Genomic DNA, 14437 nt, shown 5'->3' with positions numbered 1-14437 from the left:
AAGACCATACAATGTGCTCTAGCCCAGCCTTGAGCATTTACACTGAGGAAGTCCCCAAACCCTCACCACAATCATCAGGGCACGGAAAGGCTGTTCCTCACCAAAGGTCCCCACGTGATAAGAGGCAGAGTTGAATTCAAACAAATTCAGGCCATGTGGCTGCAGAGCTCCCACTCTAACCACTGTGCTGGGAATGTAAAGGGAAACCTCTGGGTCAGATTCCGTTCTTCCTTCTTTGCCAGTGTGGAGCCAAAGTTGGGAAGTGATCACATCCTTAACCAGCAAACACCTCCGTCTGCCAATTTCCAGATGCAGTAATTACCCAAAGGGAGCATGTTTCCTGGCGATGCTCATTCTCTGAAACTGTAGTCTGCGCCCCATCTGTGAGAAGCCCACTCACACCAACAGGGTAGTCTCTGCAAGGGGCCACTCAGAGCGCTGGAAGCATGGGCCTGAGAAGTGTCTTCTTTGGAGAAGGATACTCAGATGATTCTGCTTCTGAAAATCTGTTACTTTTTTTTTAAGTTTATTTATTTATTTTGTGGCGCGAGAAAGAGATCACAAGTCGGGGAGGGGCAGAGAGAGGGGGAGAGAGTAAGAGAGAGAGAGAGAGAGAGAGAGACAGAGACAGAGACAGAGACAGAGACAGAGAATCCCAAACAGGCTCCGCACTGTAAGTGCAGAGCCCAATGTGGGGCTCCAACTCAGGAACGGTGAGATCACGACCTGAGCCAAAGTCCACCCCTTAAACAACGCAGCCACCCTCAGGCGCCCCTTCCCATTATTTTTTTAATGCGTTGTCCCTTCCATGTATGTTCTGAAGATAGAAAAATCACAAAGGTTCTGTTCAGCCTCTCATTTATCTTCCTCCTCCTCTTGCAAATAATCGCTGTTTGGAAACTTTTATAAAGGAAGCGGTTGACTTGGTAGCCCATAGATGTGGAGGTGAGGAGTTTCTGGGCAAAATGATTCAGCAAGAAACCACCACCGCCCCCCGCCGCCCCAGCCGGAGTCAGGCAGCCCCCACCCCAGCCAGGGGGCGGTTTGCAGGGCGGGGCACCGCCCTTGCTCTCCGACCCTGCAACCCGGCTCCCGCATTGTGCACCGCCCTCTGCTCAGGCAGCCATGCGGCGAGCTGGGGCGCTGCTCGCCCTCTGCGGCCTCATCTGGAGCACCACCGGACGCCCTTCGCGAGGTAAGGGCGGGTGTCCCCTGGGCTGCTTCGTGTCAGGACTCTGGGGCCCTGGTCGTTCCCCGTGGCGAGGTCTCGAAATTGCCCGACCGGGACGCGCTAGGACCTTCCAGCTCAGGTGCCCAAGGCACGTTGCTGGCTTCCCAGCCCCAGGGGCCTGCCTGAGTGCGGGCGGGGGCAGGGATGCGTCCTGTGTTTTCCGCCTCGGGAGACCCGGGACTGACACCGTTCGCCCAAGGGAAGTCCTCCTGTGGCCCCTCCACGGGGACCTAGCCCCAGGATGTCCCTGATTAGGCAGTTTCTACCTGATGTCTGCCCTTCCTGCTGCTGTCCTTCGACTTGGCTCCAGGAAGCCTAAAGCTCAGACACTTCCTGCCAAGGCCAGCTCTGGGGGAGAAGGGGTGGCAGGGAGTCGCTGCTGTACTTCTGTCAGCTGAGGCAGGAGACTGGGTGACTTGCCCAAGTTACACAGCCAGTGAGCACCTGTCCTCACGAGAGCACAGAGGAGCAGGCGATGCCCTCCCGTCACTGGAATCATAGGCCAGGGTTGCTGGTGGAGACGTAGAGGGCCCCCACCACACCGCCTTTAACTTCTCAGATGGTGGAGGCCTCACATGCCCTCATGGTGACACTGCCTCTGGCCTGTCTCAGGTGGGTTCTGCACTTGGGGACATCAGGGACAGGACACTCTGCTTCCTCTTTCTCCCCAACCCTCCTTCTTAGCTCTCATGGTTGAGACCCCTTCTCCCCAGGGTACCACTGTCTTCCTGTGCCCCCTAATTAGTGCCCATCCCAGGGGTAAGTCAGGAGAGAGGCTGGATGTTCTGAACAGAGCAACACACTTCTCAAAACCTTACTGAAGGGTCTGCTGGAGAGATGTGGAGCCTGCTGCCTTAACTATACTGGGATTTAATTATTCACATTCATTGTCCACTGTTTTTACCAAGTTCCTTCTGCTTGTTTCCTCACTGCGCAAAGCAGGGGTGGGAACAGGGTTGCATGGGGAATCCAGAGACAGGCAGCACTGGCTGACTAGTCATGGCCTCTTGCTGGCAGGTGCTCCGTCTGCTGCTGCTTACTGCTGGACCAAACCCTCTCCAATCCACACCCACACCAGAGCCACCTGCCCCCTTGGGAGGTGGGGGGGATGGGCTCTCCCACAACAGTAGCCCTCCCCTGTGAGACCTACTCTCTGCCACTAAACAGCAGCTGGAAAGTAGAGAGCCTACATTTACATGCAGAGAGACTTGGGGCACCACAGGCTCCCCAAACCTACTAGCTGTGGAACTTGCAGCCTCCCTAAGCTTCAGTGTCACCATCTATGAGATGGGTAAATAACTGCATCACCTTGGAGAGGCCTGACTGTGGTGGCCCATGGAAAGCGCTCTCACTGGCTCTGGGGTGCTTGGGAGCCACCCACCCACATCCCTGCTCTGAGTCTCTGCCATGTCTCTGCCATGCTGGTGGCCTCCCCAACCCCTGTCTCTCTGATGTACTCCCTTCTGGTGCTTCCTTCATTTGCCAGATGAAGGCCCAGCAAGGACCTCAGAAAGGGGCTTGGAGGCCTGTCTAGTGGAAGGACAGAGACAGGAACTCAGCCCAACCCTGATTCTGCCCCCATGGCTCCGAAAAGACTTTTCCCTTCCCTTCTCCGAGAACAGATTCCAGAGCCTTCCCATGGGGGAGTGTGGTGAGACAGGGCCCCCAATGATGGTGCCATCTAGCATATGACCTCCCCACACCTAGACACTAAACTGCACTGACCTAAATGCAGAGGCCCATTGCAGCTTCTCTCGCTGAGCCCTTAAGGACTTAGGAAATTGCTGCATCACTGTCCGTAGCCCACCTGTTATGTCTCCTGTGAAGCTCCACTGGGCTGCCATGTCATACTTTGTCTCCCTCCCCTGCCCCTAGCCAGGCTTGCAGTGGCCCATTACAGGGCTGCCTGAACAGAGGCCCCGGAGACCAACAGCCACCACTCTTTCCACCTGTAAGATGACATCAGTCCTCATTACTGGNGGAGTCCAGAGTCCCCAGCATCTTGGGGAGGGGCCCTGGGAAGTGATATAGGCTGCATCTGGCCCCATGGGGGGGTCACCTATTTACCTTCAGAGACCCCTGCTGTTGCCATATTGCATATTTGATATTTGATAATCATTACAATATTGCATGTCATTTGTCCCTAGAGCTTCATGTGTACTGTCTCCTGTCTTCTCATCACTGCTCTGTGAGGCCAGTGCCATTAACATCCCTATTTTACAGAGAAGGATACAGAGGCTTAGAGAGGCAGAGCTGGGATTCAAACTCTGAGCATGCCTCAGTGGGTTAAATTCAGGACTAACCAGCATCCAATTTGTGCCAGGAGGACACATGTGGCCTCAAAATGATGGGTTCATCCTTACTGAGAGCCCTCAGAACACAGCTGGGTGGGTCCAACCCCATGGAATTCATGGCAGTGACCCAGACTTACTAAATTTGGTGTCTTATGAGAAGAGCACAGGGATATGGGGCTCAGGGTGACATCTTCCGGTGGGCAGAGTGGACCCCAGCACCCATGAGCCTGACATTCACCACTTACCACCCCAGTTCTTAGGCACAGCCTTCAAGACTGAGCTTGGACGTCTGGGTGGCTCAGTCGGTTAAGTGTCTGACTTCAGTTCAGGTCATGATCTCACTGCTTGTGAGTTTGAGTCCTGCATCAGGCTCTGTGCTGACAGCTCAGAAGCTGCTGCTCTGCAGCTGCTCAGCCTGCCCCAATGGATCTCCTGCTATCCTCTTCTATAAACCAGCCCTCGTCTTCATTCAACACCCAGAGGAGTCTAGAAATCTCTCCCTCTGATCAGAATGGGAGGCAGGCAGGGCTTCAAGGAAATGTTCTGTTCCTCGCTTAAAAATGTAACCTTCCATATAAATCCCAAATGATTCCTACTCCAACATCCTGTCCAGTTCTCTATCTGCCTCCACACCTTTTCCTTCAGAGGTGTGACCCTAACCCCTTGCCTAGTCTCTGAGTCATTTTCTTCAAGACCAACTACAGTTATTCCTCTCCCAAGAGCAGGAAGGGTCCCTTTTGGGGCATCCTGCTTCTGGGGCTGCTCTGGCAGAGCCTGCATGCCCTCCTTCTGTACTTGGCCACCCTGGCCAAGCCCCACGAAGGGACATCTGCCCTCCTCCATCCTCACTGTTCCCACAAGCTTCATACCCTTCTGGGCATGCCCCCACTTACTCCTCAGCTGGCATCAGAGCCACTCAGGCTGTGATGCAGGCTCCGGGACTGCGCTCCCTGGGGAAGGCCTGCCTGCTTGGGCAGGGGTAGCACCCTCTGCTGGGGGGTTCAATTGTCTGAAGCATGGATCAGCCTTTACTCACTGCCCCCCAGCCTCCAGCTGCCCTGCAGTCCTGTCTCAGCACAGCCCTGTCCTCTTCACCAGGGTCACCTCCACAGCTTTCTTAGTGGCCTCCCACCTGCCAGCCCCCTTCCCTAGCACTCTCTTCTTGCCCAGAGTCAGCTTCCTGGGAGCCTCCTGGCTTGCGCATCTCCCCTCCCAGCCTCTCCCGCAGGACTGTGGGCTCCCCAGGCTCTGAGTCATTTGGCATTGCCTGTAGCATAGCACCTACAAGAAATACTTCCTGAGTGAGAAAAAAAAAAAGGTTGGTCTTTATAATTAGTTGAACCTGGTTTAAACCCACTCTGCACTCCTCTGGGACGTCAGTCTCCTGGGTGGAATGGGGACACAAGCTGCCCTCAGTTGTGACAAGAACAGAACACCTCTGGCTCTCCTGATCCCCAAACTTCAGCTGTGCAGCACACACCTAGATGCCCCATCCCTCATGACAGCCCAGGGCCCCCTTAGTGTGGGAGGGGCTGACCCCTGGCCCAGGCCACCCAGGCTACCCTGTCATCTCTTGCTCAGAAATCACACGGTGGTTTCTGTTCTTCCCTGAAGGACCACTGCCTCTTTGGGAAGTTGATTCTCCATGAAAAGCCTTTCTCTGTTGATTTCTCTTTAAGGATCCTAAATATAGATTTGACTTTCCAACTTCTGTTTTTTAATTAAAAACTGTTTAGACAACTGTGCTGATGAAGCTTTACTGACTCGAAGCCTACATTTTAGGAAAACATGTGGTTAAATAAAAATAACCCGACTTCAGTGTTTTCCCTAAACTTTTTGTAACATTACTGAAATCGCTTAGGAACTAACATCACATGTTCGAACAGGACACTTATCTGAGGTTGGACCGCACCTATTTTCACTTCATTTTTTAATCCTGTTCAAGGAAAATTAAATACATTTTATTTTAAAAACCATTGGCAGTTTTTAAAGGTTACCACAGAACTCACAGACCCACACCTTCTCTGCCCAGTGCCCGTGCTCTTTCCACTGTACTACACACAGGGGAGGGGAGACCAGCCAGCCAGCACCCACTCCCCATCCCACCCGTCCTGGTTCTCACACTCATGTACACAAGGAGGTGTACAGCGCACGAGGCGCCATCCTGCTCAGCAGTTCCTTGGCCCAGCCAGCCCACTGGCCCTAGCTAACCCCTACCCCCAAACAAGGTAACAGGCATTTCCCTCAGCCCCCCTCTGTCAGTCCCCATGAGTTACTTCTAATTTGTTTCTTATATTCTGTATTTTTCAAATGTCCCACCAAAAATAGGTAAGCTTATAATCAGAAAAAGCGATAAATGTAATTTGTACAAAGCAAAAATAGAAGTCATTGATCCACAGCAAGCGGGGGGGGGGGGTCCTCTAATCTCTGAGGGAAGGAATACACTAGAGCTTCAATCCTTCTGCCAAGGTGGCTTCTTTCTTTCTCGCCATCTAGACTACATTGATGAGCAGAAATCAAGCTATCAAAATGTTTTTTTGTTTAAACTAAAAATCATGCTGTACTTCCTGTGGTCAACAGGCACAGGTGCTGGAGGAGCAGCCCTGGGCCAGGCCCCTCCCTCCTCACATTAGCATGCATGTGTGCAGGGGCCAGGAGGCCCCCCCAGTACCACCACATGAGTCACAACCATGTGGGCAGCCTGGGGAAACACAGGTTCCAAGGTCTGACCCAGCCTGACCAGCCCAGCTGCTGGCGCCCAAGGATCACAAGTAGTTTTCCTAGTTTCCATCTTTGGAGACTTTAATCGAAGAGTGTCCTGTGAGGGCTGGATTCCTGCAAAGGAGAATCCCACCGCTTGTAGGGAAAAAAGCTACGAGGGAAACTGAGGCCAGCAGATGGCCATAACCCTGTGTTGGGAAGGACAGCAGCAGTATGCTGTTTTCACGGGGGACAGAGGGCCAGGTCCTTGGGGCTGCTAAAGCTTAGGGAGCCTTGCAAAGGAATCATGAGCTTACTTTTGATGTTTCGCCTTTGGGCCGAAGGAACCAGCTGGGGAAGACCCACTTGCCAGGCGGGGTCCTGCTTGATCAGGCAGTGCTGGCCCTCCCTTCCCAGACAGCGGGACGCCCAGGGCCACAGAACACACAGACCCACATCTTCTCTGTCCAGTGACTGTGCTCCTTCCACTGTACTACACACAGCGGAAGGGAGACCAGCCAGCCAGCACCCACTCCCCATCCCACCCGTCCTGGTTCTCACACTTGATGGGGGTCTCATGTACACAAGGAGGTATACAGCGCACAAGGCGCCATTCTGCTCAGCAGTTCCTTGGCCCAGCCAGCCCACTGGCCCTATCTAACCCCTACCCCCCAAACAAGGTAACAGGCATTTCCCTCAGTCCCCTTCTGTCAGTCCCCATGAGTCGGGGACTCCTTGTCGCCAGTGGAACATCCCAGCTTCCATTAAAGCTCCCATTCTAGAATATAGCTCCCAGAGCTTCTATTAAAGTTCTGTTGAATTCACACTGCTGCTTACTCCCCTAAAGTTGAGATTTCTTGACAACCCAGGGAACCAGCAAGTATATTGACTCCCTGAAAGCCTGAATGCCTTGTCATCATTATCCTCCTCAACCCAAATACCCTTGGATGTGTCTGACCTGAGGCAGACTTTGTCTCTCAGGAGGGGACGGGGTGGGCTGGGGACAGGTCAGGACTAATCTCTCCACCTTACATATGCTCAGCCCGGAAGCCTGGTTAGTGCTGCCGTTACCTACACATCCCGAGTCTTGACTTCCTGCTGTCTCGGCACCTCTGCCTAATGCTAAACTCAGCCTCCCAATTGGACACGGCTGCCTGCACCACAGTGCCCCCCAAGGTCACAGCAGAGGGAAGTGAAATCTCAGGGCAGCACAGGACACCATGTCCCTCCCTATCTGTACCCACAGCCACAACCACGTGTAGCTACTGAGCACCTGACATGTGACCATGCTACTGAGGAGCTGAATGTCACACTCTGCTTAATTTAGTTAATGACATAAAACTGCTCAGCTCAGGATCATCTCTGGCATGCTAATATTCAGGGAAACCTGGGAGAAAGTCTTAGTAAAGCAATTTACAAATATAAAACCCTCTTTCCCATTCTCCCTCCCACCAGTTTATTTAGATTTCCTACCCCAAAACTTTTGACTTTTTGTTATTTTAATACACCAGTTGTCTACTGTAGAAAAACTAATATTGTAGAAAAATTGACAATCACAGAGAAACCTAAATCCACCATAAAATGAGCCACCAACCAGAAAAGTCCACCATTGGCTTGTTGTGATACAGAGCCTGTGAGGCTTTTTTTTTTTTTAGTTTATTTATTTATTTAGACAGAGCATGAGCAGGGAAGGGGCAGAGATAGAGAGGGACAGAGGATCTAAAGCAGGCTCCAGACTGTCAGCGCAGAGACAGATGCAGGACTCGAACTCACAAAACTGTGAAATCATGACCTGAACCAAAATCAAGAATTGGATGCTCAACCGGCTCAGCCACCCAATATATCCCTGTTTCCTTTATAATAAAGTCCAAAGTTTGTAACCCGAATTAGCACACACCCACACCTCACTTCTCAGCCCTTCTCCACATACCCTCCTCGCTTCGACCACTCTGGGGTCCTGGGCCCTCAGACACCTCTGCCCTCCTGGCCCACAGCTTGCCCCCGGCCTCTCTGTGCAGATGGCACAGCCTGATCCTGCATCTCCTCTGGACAGACCCCTGCACAGCTTCTGCCTTGCTTCACCTGCTGCTCTGGTGTTTGTCTTGCCTGTTTACTTACAGAATATGAGCTCCAGTGAACACAGGTTCTGCAGCCCCTGAGCCTGGAGGATGAGGGTTCCAGAAGGGCAAAGATATAAAATCAGGTCCTTCATCAGGGTGTGGCCTGGCTCTGCTTCTGTGGGAGCTGGAAGCAGAGGATGTGGAGAGCAAGGAAGAGGTGTGGGGGTCCCTAGTTCTGCCTGGCTTTGTCAGGCACTGAGACGCGGCTGCTGGGGGAGAAGCCCCTCATGTTGTTTATCCCATCTTGTATCCAAAGATGGGCCTCCCCAGAATAGGAAGAGCATGGAAGGATGAAAGCAAGCCATTCATCCCTCCCTCCACCATGCACCAGCTCTGCAGTGGAGCGGTCGGGGAGAGTCGCCCAGGCCTGACCCCGGTCCTCACACTTGTATCCAGAACAGCATGGAAGGAGGCAGCATTTGAAGGGCACTGGGTCCTATGCTGCTGCCAGGAGCTGGGCCTGGTAAGGGGTGCCTCTGGGAGCTGGGGCCCCTGGGAAGGCCAACCCAGAGCCTGGAAGCTGGGCAGATTCCGACAAGAGTCACTGAGGCAGAGGGCAGTAGCGGTGTCACAAGTGAGAAAGCAGGAAGGGCCTTTGAGCACTTCCCCGTGGTCCACTTGTCGGGGACAAGCTGAGGAGCGGGGGCCACCTGGGGCTGCATCCTGCCCAGAGGCTCTGCCACCTGGAGACATGTTTGGGTTTTCTTTAACATGTTAGAAATGAACCTGGGTTCTGAAAGAGGCTGTGTGGGCAGGCTCTACATGTGACGGGACTACATTTTATTCATCACCAGACCACTCACTGCACGTGGTCCTCAGCTCTGAGTAGGCAGCAACTGTGGGGATGCATGATAAATGCACAGTGGGGTGTGGGGTGGCTGGTTGAGGGGGCAGGTGGACGGCTGGAGGCCACACTGGGAGTGGACAGGAGAACCAAGGTACGAGGTGCAACACTGGGCCCGAGGGCTCTGCTAACAGTAATGTTCTTGTCTGGTTCTGTGCTTCTCTTTCAGATTTTTGTTCTCAGACCCTTAACTCAGATGTGAAACCAGGATTTCCTAAAACAATAAGCCCCAAAGACCCAGCAGTCCTCAAAGCGGCCAGACACAGTGTTGAAAGGTTCAACAACTGCACAAATGACATATTCTTATTCAAGGAGTCCCACATCAGCAGAGCCCTGGTCCAGGTGAGGTCTGGGTCTCGCCACCAGCCATCAAGGACACCCCTAAGAGGCCAGGTTGCCATGACTCCGGTCTTACCAGGGGCTGGCCCACCTAATGCCTGTCCATCTAGAACACAGGCCCAGGCAGGCCAGGAGGCTGACAGTAGCAGCCCCTAACAACCCATGAGCAGTCAAAGCCACAGTCACCCAGGGCACAGCCGGAAGGCCCTGTGCCACCTCTTAGGAAAGCACGGTGGAGCCATCAGGCTGTGGCCCACAGCACATTTGGAGCTGAACCAAGGAGGGCAGGGGTGGAACCGGGCAACTGGTGCTGGGCGTGCTGAAGGCTGCCGGGTGGGAGGAGGGGGTGGGTAATGGGGAGAAGCAGAAAGCCGCCCTGGTGGAAACAAAGTGAGGAGGTCATTGCCCTTGCAGAGTGCACACACTTGCACTGCCCCTCAGAGCCCCTGCCCTGCCTCGCCCCCACTGCAGCCCCAAAGGACATCTTGCCATTCTCCATCTGGGTCATGTTCTTTCACTCAGAGCTTTGCCCGAACCACTGCCCCATCTCCACATACAAACCCCAGGGAAAGCTGAAGTAGTCCTAGTCTAACAGTTTTTACACATACTAATAATGGTTACCCCTGTGTGATAAGATTATTGGAAATTCTTTTTTTTTTCATTTTTATTTTTTAATGTTTTATTTATTTTTGAGAGAGAGAGAGAGAGATAGCACGAGCAGGAGAGGGTCAGAGAGAGAGGGAGACACAGAATCTGAGGACAGGCTCCAGGTTCTGAGCGAGCTGTCAGCACAGAGCCTGATGAGGGGCTCGAATCCACGAACCGTGAGATCATGATCTGAGACAAAGCCGGACGCTCAACTGACTGGGCCACCCAGGTGCCCCTGGAAATTCTTATCATCTTTATACTTTTTGAAAATTGCAAACTTTTTATTTTTTAATGTTTATTTTTGAGAAAGAGTGTGAGCAGGGGAGGAGCACAGAGACAGAGAGACAGAATCCCAAGCAGGCTTCATGTGAACAGCAAAGAGCTTGATGTGGGGCTTGAACTCCCAAACCATGAGATCGTGATCTGAACCAAAGTTGGACACTCAACTGACTGAGCCACCCAGGTGCTCCAAAATTGCAAACTTCTTAAAGAGCAGCATATTTTTATGATCAGAAAGTATATTGTAGAAAGGCAGTCTGGTGTGGGGTGGGCTTTAAAAGCTGTGCCATGGAAACAGCCAAAGTGTCATCTCTGCAGGGACTCCACCTGAGGGGCTGTGGGATCTTCCCAAGCCTGGCTCTCACCTCCACAAGCTTGTGGTGCTTCTGCTGGTGCTCAAGGACAATGGGAGCCGGTGGATGGGAGGTTATCCCTAGGTGATGTTGGGGACTTTATTTCACCTGGTTCTTGGTGAAGCTGAGGCTTTGTTGAGAGACCACAAACAAGGAGAATGAACCAGGTTGTTGCCACATGCAAGTGGAGAAACTGGGAAAAAAAATTAACCACTGTTGGCATGCAGGGCAGGGACTAACCGGTAGGTCAGCACAGGCCGCAGGTGGGTGTTGGGCGTGGAGGGGCATCACTTTACCTTCACAGGTGCAGGGCCTGTCCCTGCTGATGGAGAGCTCTGGGCAGGAAGGAAATGTCCTAGGACACAGACAGTCCTGCCTGGGGACTGAGAACTGATGCCATGAGCAGGAACAACATGAATGGGTAAGAAGGGAGGGCTCTGGGGTCCAGGCGGCAGCTTCCCTCCCAGAGCTCTCTCTTCCCTCCCAGTCCCAGACAGGCCTGCATACCCTCAGCCCCTTTCCAGGGGGCATGTCCAAGCACCTCTCCTCCTTGTCTCCATGCCTTCTGCTGGTGTGGACCAAGTAACACCGACTGGGCCTGTTTTCCCCTTAGATTGTGAAGGGCCTGAAGTACATGCTGGACATGGAGATTGGCAGAACTTCTTGTAAGAAGACCCAGCACCCTAGTCTAGACAACTGTGACTTCCAGACCAACCATACCTTACAACGGGTAAAACAAAGGGGTCTCGCCTCCTCACACTCACTCACTGCTGTCCTAGCCTCCACCCGCTCCCCAGGACTTTGCAAAACACCCCCTTCATCACCTCTCTGCCTGCAAGGTTCCAAATCTCACTCACAGACCTGGGAGAACACAGAGGGGAGATTTGCAAGACAGCAACTCAACTCCCCCACCCGACACTTCCTCCTCCCTGAGGGGCACAGCTCCTGAAAATACCATGGGCTTGGGGACAGGGGTGGTTAGAGCAAAAAGAGCTTTCAAACAATTCAGAAATTATATACACACATATACATGCAGGGAGAGAACAAATGTGGCAAAACTTAATTTGCAAATGAAAGTAAAAAGTATATATTCTTGAATCACTCTTTCAACTTCTCTGTAGATGTGAAATTCCTCAAAACAACTTGGGGCAGGGAGAGAGCTTAATAAGGAAAATGCATGCACACACAGGCATATGTGCACGTTAACAGCCCACAGGCAGCAGCGCCAGAACGTAACCTTTGTGGAGCATGTCGGGAGGGCAGCCTCTGCCACAGGAGGATTCTCAGTGTGCCCTTCTTTGTTTCAGACCTTCAGTTGCTACTCTGAAGTTTGGGTCATCCCCTGGCTCCAGAGATTCGAGGTGTCCGTCCTCCACTGTCAGTGACTTCCACCTCTCAACAAGACTGCACTTGTGCTGTTTACTGTGCTCAGTCACAGCCCTGCCCTGGCTGTCACAGACCCTCAGACCTTCTGTAATATCTCAGCAGTGAGAGAAGTGCCCATGGGTTCACTGCAGAGTAGCTGGGGTGGAAGAAAAAAGACACTGCCCATGGCAAGATTAAGTATTTTGCATTTTCTTCTAAACCTCATTTTACTGATGCTGTGCCCCTAGATCTGGGGTCTGGACATACAGGACTCAGTCCTCTGCTGGGAATTTTTCAGGTTTTGGACCCTTGAGCAATGCCCTCCCTGCTCTTGCACACTCAAATTACCCTGTGGTCCCATGCTCACCAGTGAAAGCCCAGAGATCCATCCCTCTGACTAAATAACCATTACAGCACTGGGCAGGGGGCCCAATTCTGCTATTGAGCATCTTGACCTTTTGTAGATGAATAAAGTCATGAATAAATAGGAATAAAGAACTTACCATCTCAAAGCAATGGATGCTGCTTTACCTGTTAAAGGGACAGTCAGAAAGGTGATGTGAGTATTGTGAGGGGACCCCCTCACTGAGTGGTCTAATGAGTCTAGGTGACTTCCATAAAGCCCCTTGGAGGCTTTTCCAGCCACTCACTGCTAGCTAAAATATACTGAAGACCAAAGCAGCAATAAACAAGCCAGCCTGTGTCCATATCAAGAACTGGCAGGACAGACAGCACCCCATTTTGGAGGGCACTCACTCCCCAGATAGGCTTTCTTCTGACCAGGAGCCATACACCCAATTCTCTCCGCTGCCTCTGAGGCTCAGGATTCACAGCACCACCTGGGCAGGTAGGGTGAGGCAGAGTGCTTGGACCACCACACACAGCCCGTCAGAAGGGAGTCCAGATTAGGGATGGAGGTGCTGTGTTGGGGAGCCGGGGGACGGAGGGGACCACTGTGAGCTGGGAGCCACTGGGGGTCCTCATAAAATGGCTTGAGCTGGCGTTGGAAAGTGCAAGGCTGGGGCACGGATACACCCAGGAACTTGCAGACAGAGGCTTCACTCAGAGAAGACAGCTCCCCAGCCACCTTTTGTAAGCCTGGGTTCAAATGCAGAGCCTCTCACTTTGGACTTCTTCTCCAGGTCTCTTCAAACTACAGATTAGTGCAAAATACACACTGTTGCCTTAAAAAAAATACAGATATGATAATTCACAGGAAACAGAAAATCTACATTACATATGTATGACAGTTTAGTACATAGTCATAAACTTGATCAGTGTGAACAACCATAATGAATTACTCTTTGGCTTCTGTCAGTTGAGGAGAGAACTACTTTAATCCAAATCCTTATTCATTTTTGCTGGCTTGCTGCCTTCTAGTCATTTAATTCAGGGACAGTGATGACAACTATGCCACAAGACATTTAATTTATTCGATGATTCTGAAGGCCATCCTTTCATAAAGATAAAGGAGTGCACCCAGCCCTTTTGATCCCATACATACATTAACGAGGTGGCAGGAACACCGGGAGTCAGAGCTTCGGAGTCAGATGGGCCTTGGACACAGCCGAAGGAGCAAGAAGACGCAGCAAATGAAGGGAGGACCTCCTGCTAGCTCCCAGTCAGTCCTCATTTACATTTAAATACGGATCAGACCACAGAAGGCCAGGGCCTCTCCTGAAAATTATTACTAAGCCTCCAGCCCCGCTGGCCAGTGTGGTCTCACCTGGCCTCAAGGGCAGACATGAGAATATGCACATGACTGGGGTACAGCAGCCTCATAGTACCACTGCTCCAAGCTGAGCTGCACTTGAACTCCCCCTCTGCCCAGCCAGGAGCCAGGGCTGAACTTACCTCTGGGGACAGAGAAGGAAAGCCTCACATCTTAAACTCTCAGGTTTCAATACTAACCTATCCCCACAGTTTTCAAAACATCATTTGGGGCCAGGTATTTAAAATCTCTTCCTATAGGGTGCCTGAGGGCTCAGTCGGTTAAGTGTCTGACTTTGGCTCAGGTCATCATCTCACAGTTGGTGGGTTTGAGCCCTGTGTCGGGCTCTGTACTGACAGCTCAGAGCCTGAAGCCTGCTTCAGATTCTGTGTTTCCTTCTCTCTCTCTCTGCCCCTCCCCTATCGCACTCTGTCTCTCAAAAATGAATAAAGGTTAAAAAATTTTTTTTAATAAATAAAATCTCTTCCTATAAAGTAAGCAAAGAGAAATCTTAGAACTAAACCAAACTAGCCACCATAGAAGCCAGTTGGCC

At 52.0% G+C, this 14437-nt stretch overlaps 1 protein-coding gene across 1 annotated transcript; it reads left to right on the top strand.

Moving 5' to 3' along the window:
- The first annotated feature begins 1119 nt into the window (after positions 1 to 1119).
- Positions 1120 to 12671, top strand: CST7 (cystatin F). Its single transcript, XM_077760151.1, has 4 exons — positions 1120 to 1195; positions 9359 to 9531; positions 11422 to 11538; positions 12116 to 12671. Exons 1-4 carry the CDS (start codon positions 1126 to 1128, stop codon positions 12191 to 12193), a joined length of 438 nt encoding a protein of 145 aa, XP_077616277.1. The 5' UTR covers positions 1120 to 1125; the 3' UTR covers positions 12194 to 12671.
- Positions 12672 to 14437: the final 1766 nt, after the last annotated feature.

This window comes from Crocuta crocuta, unplaced genomic scaffold (genome assembly GCF_008692635.1).
Source record: "Crocuta crocuta isolate KB4526 unplaced genomic scaffold, BGI_CrCroc_1.0 scaffold23, whole genome shotgun sequence".
In the NCBI taxonomy this organism is placed as follows: Eukaryota; Metazoa; Chordata; class Mammalia; order Carnivora; family Hyaenidae; genus Crocuta; species Crocuta crocuta.
This window is presented reverse-complemented; position numbering and strand designations above follow the sequence as displayed.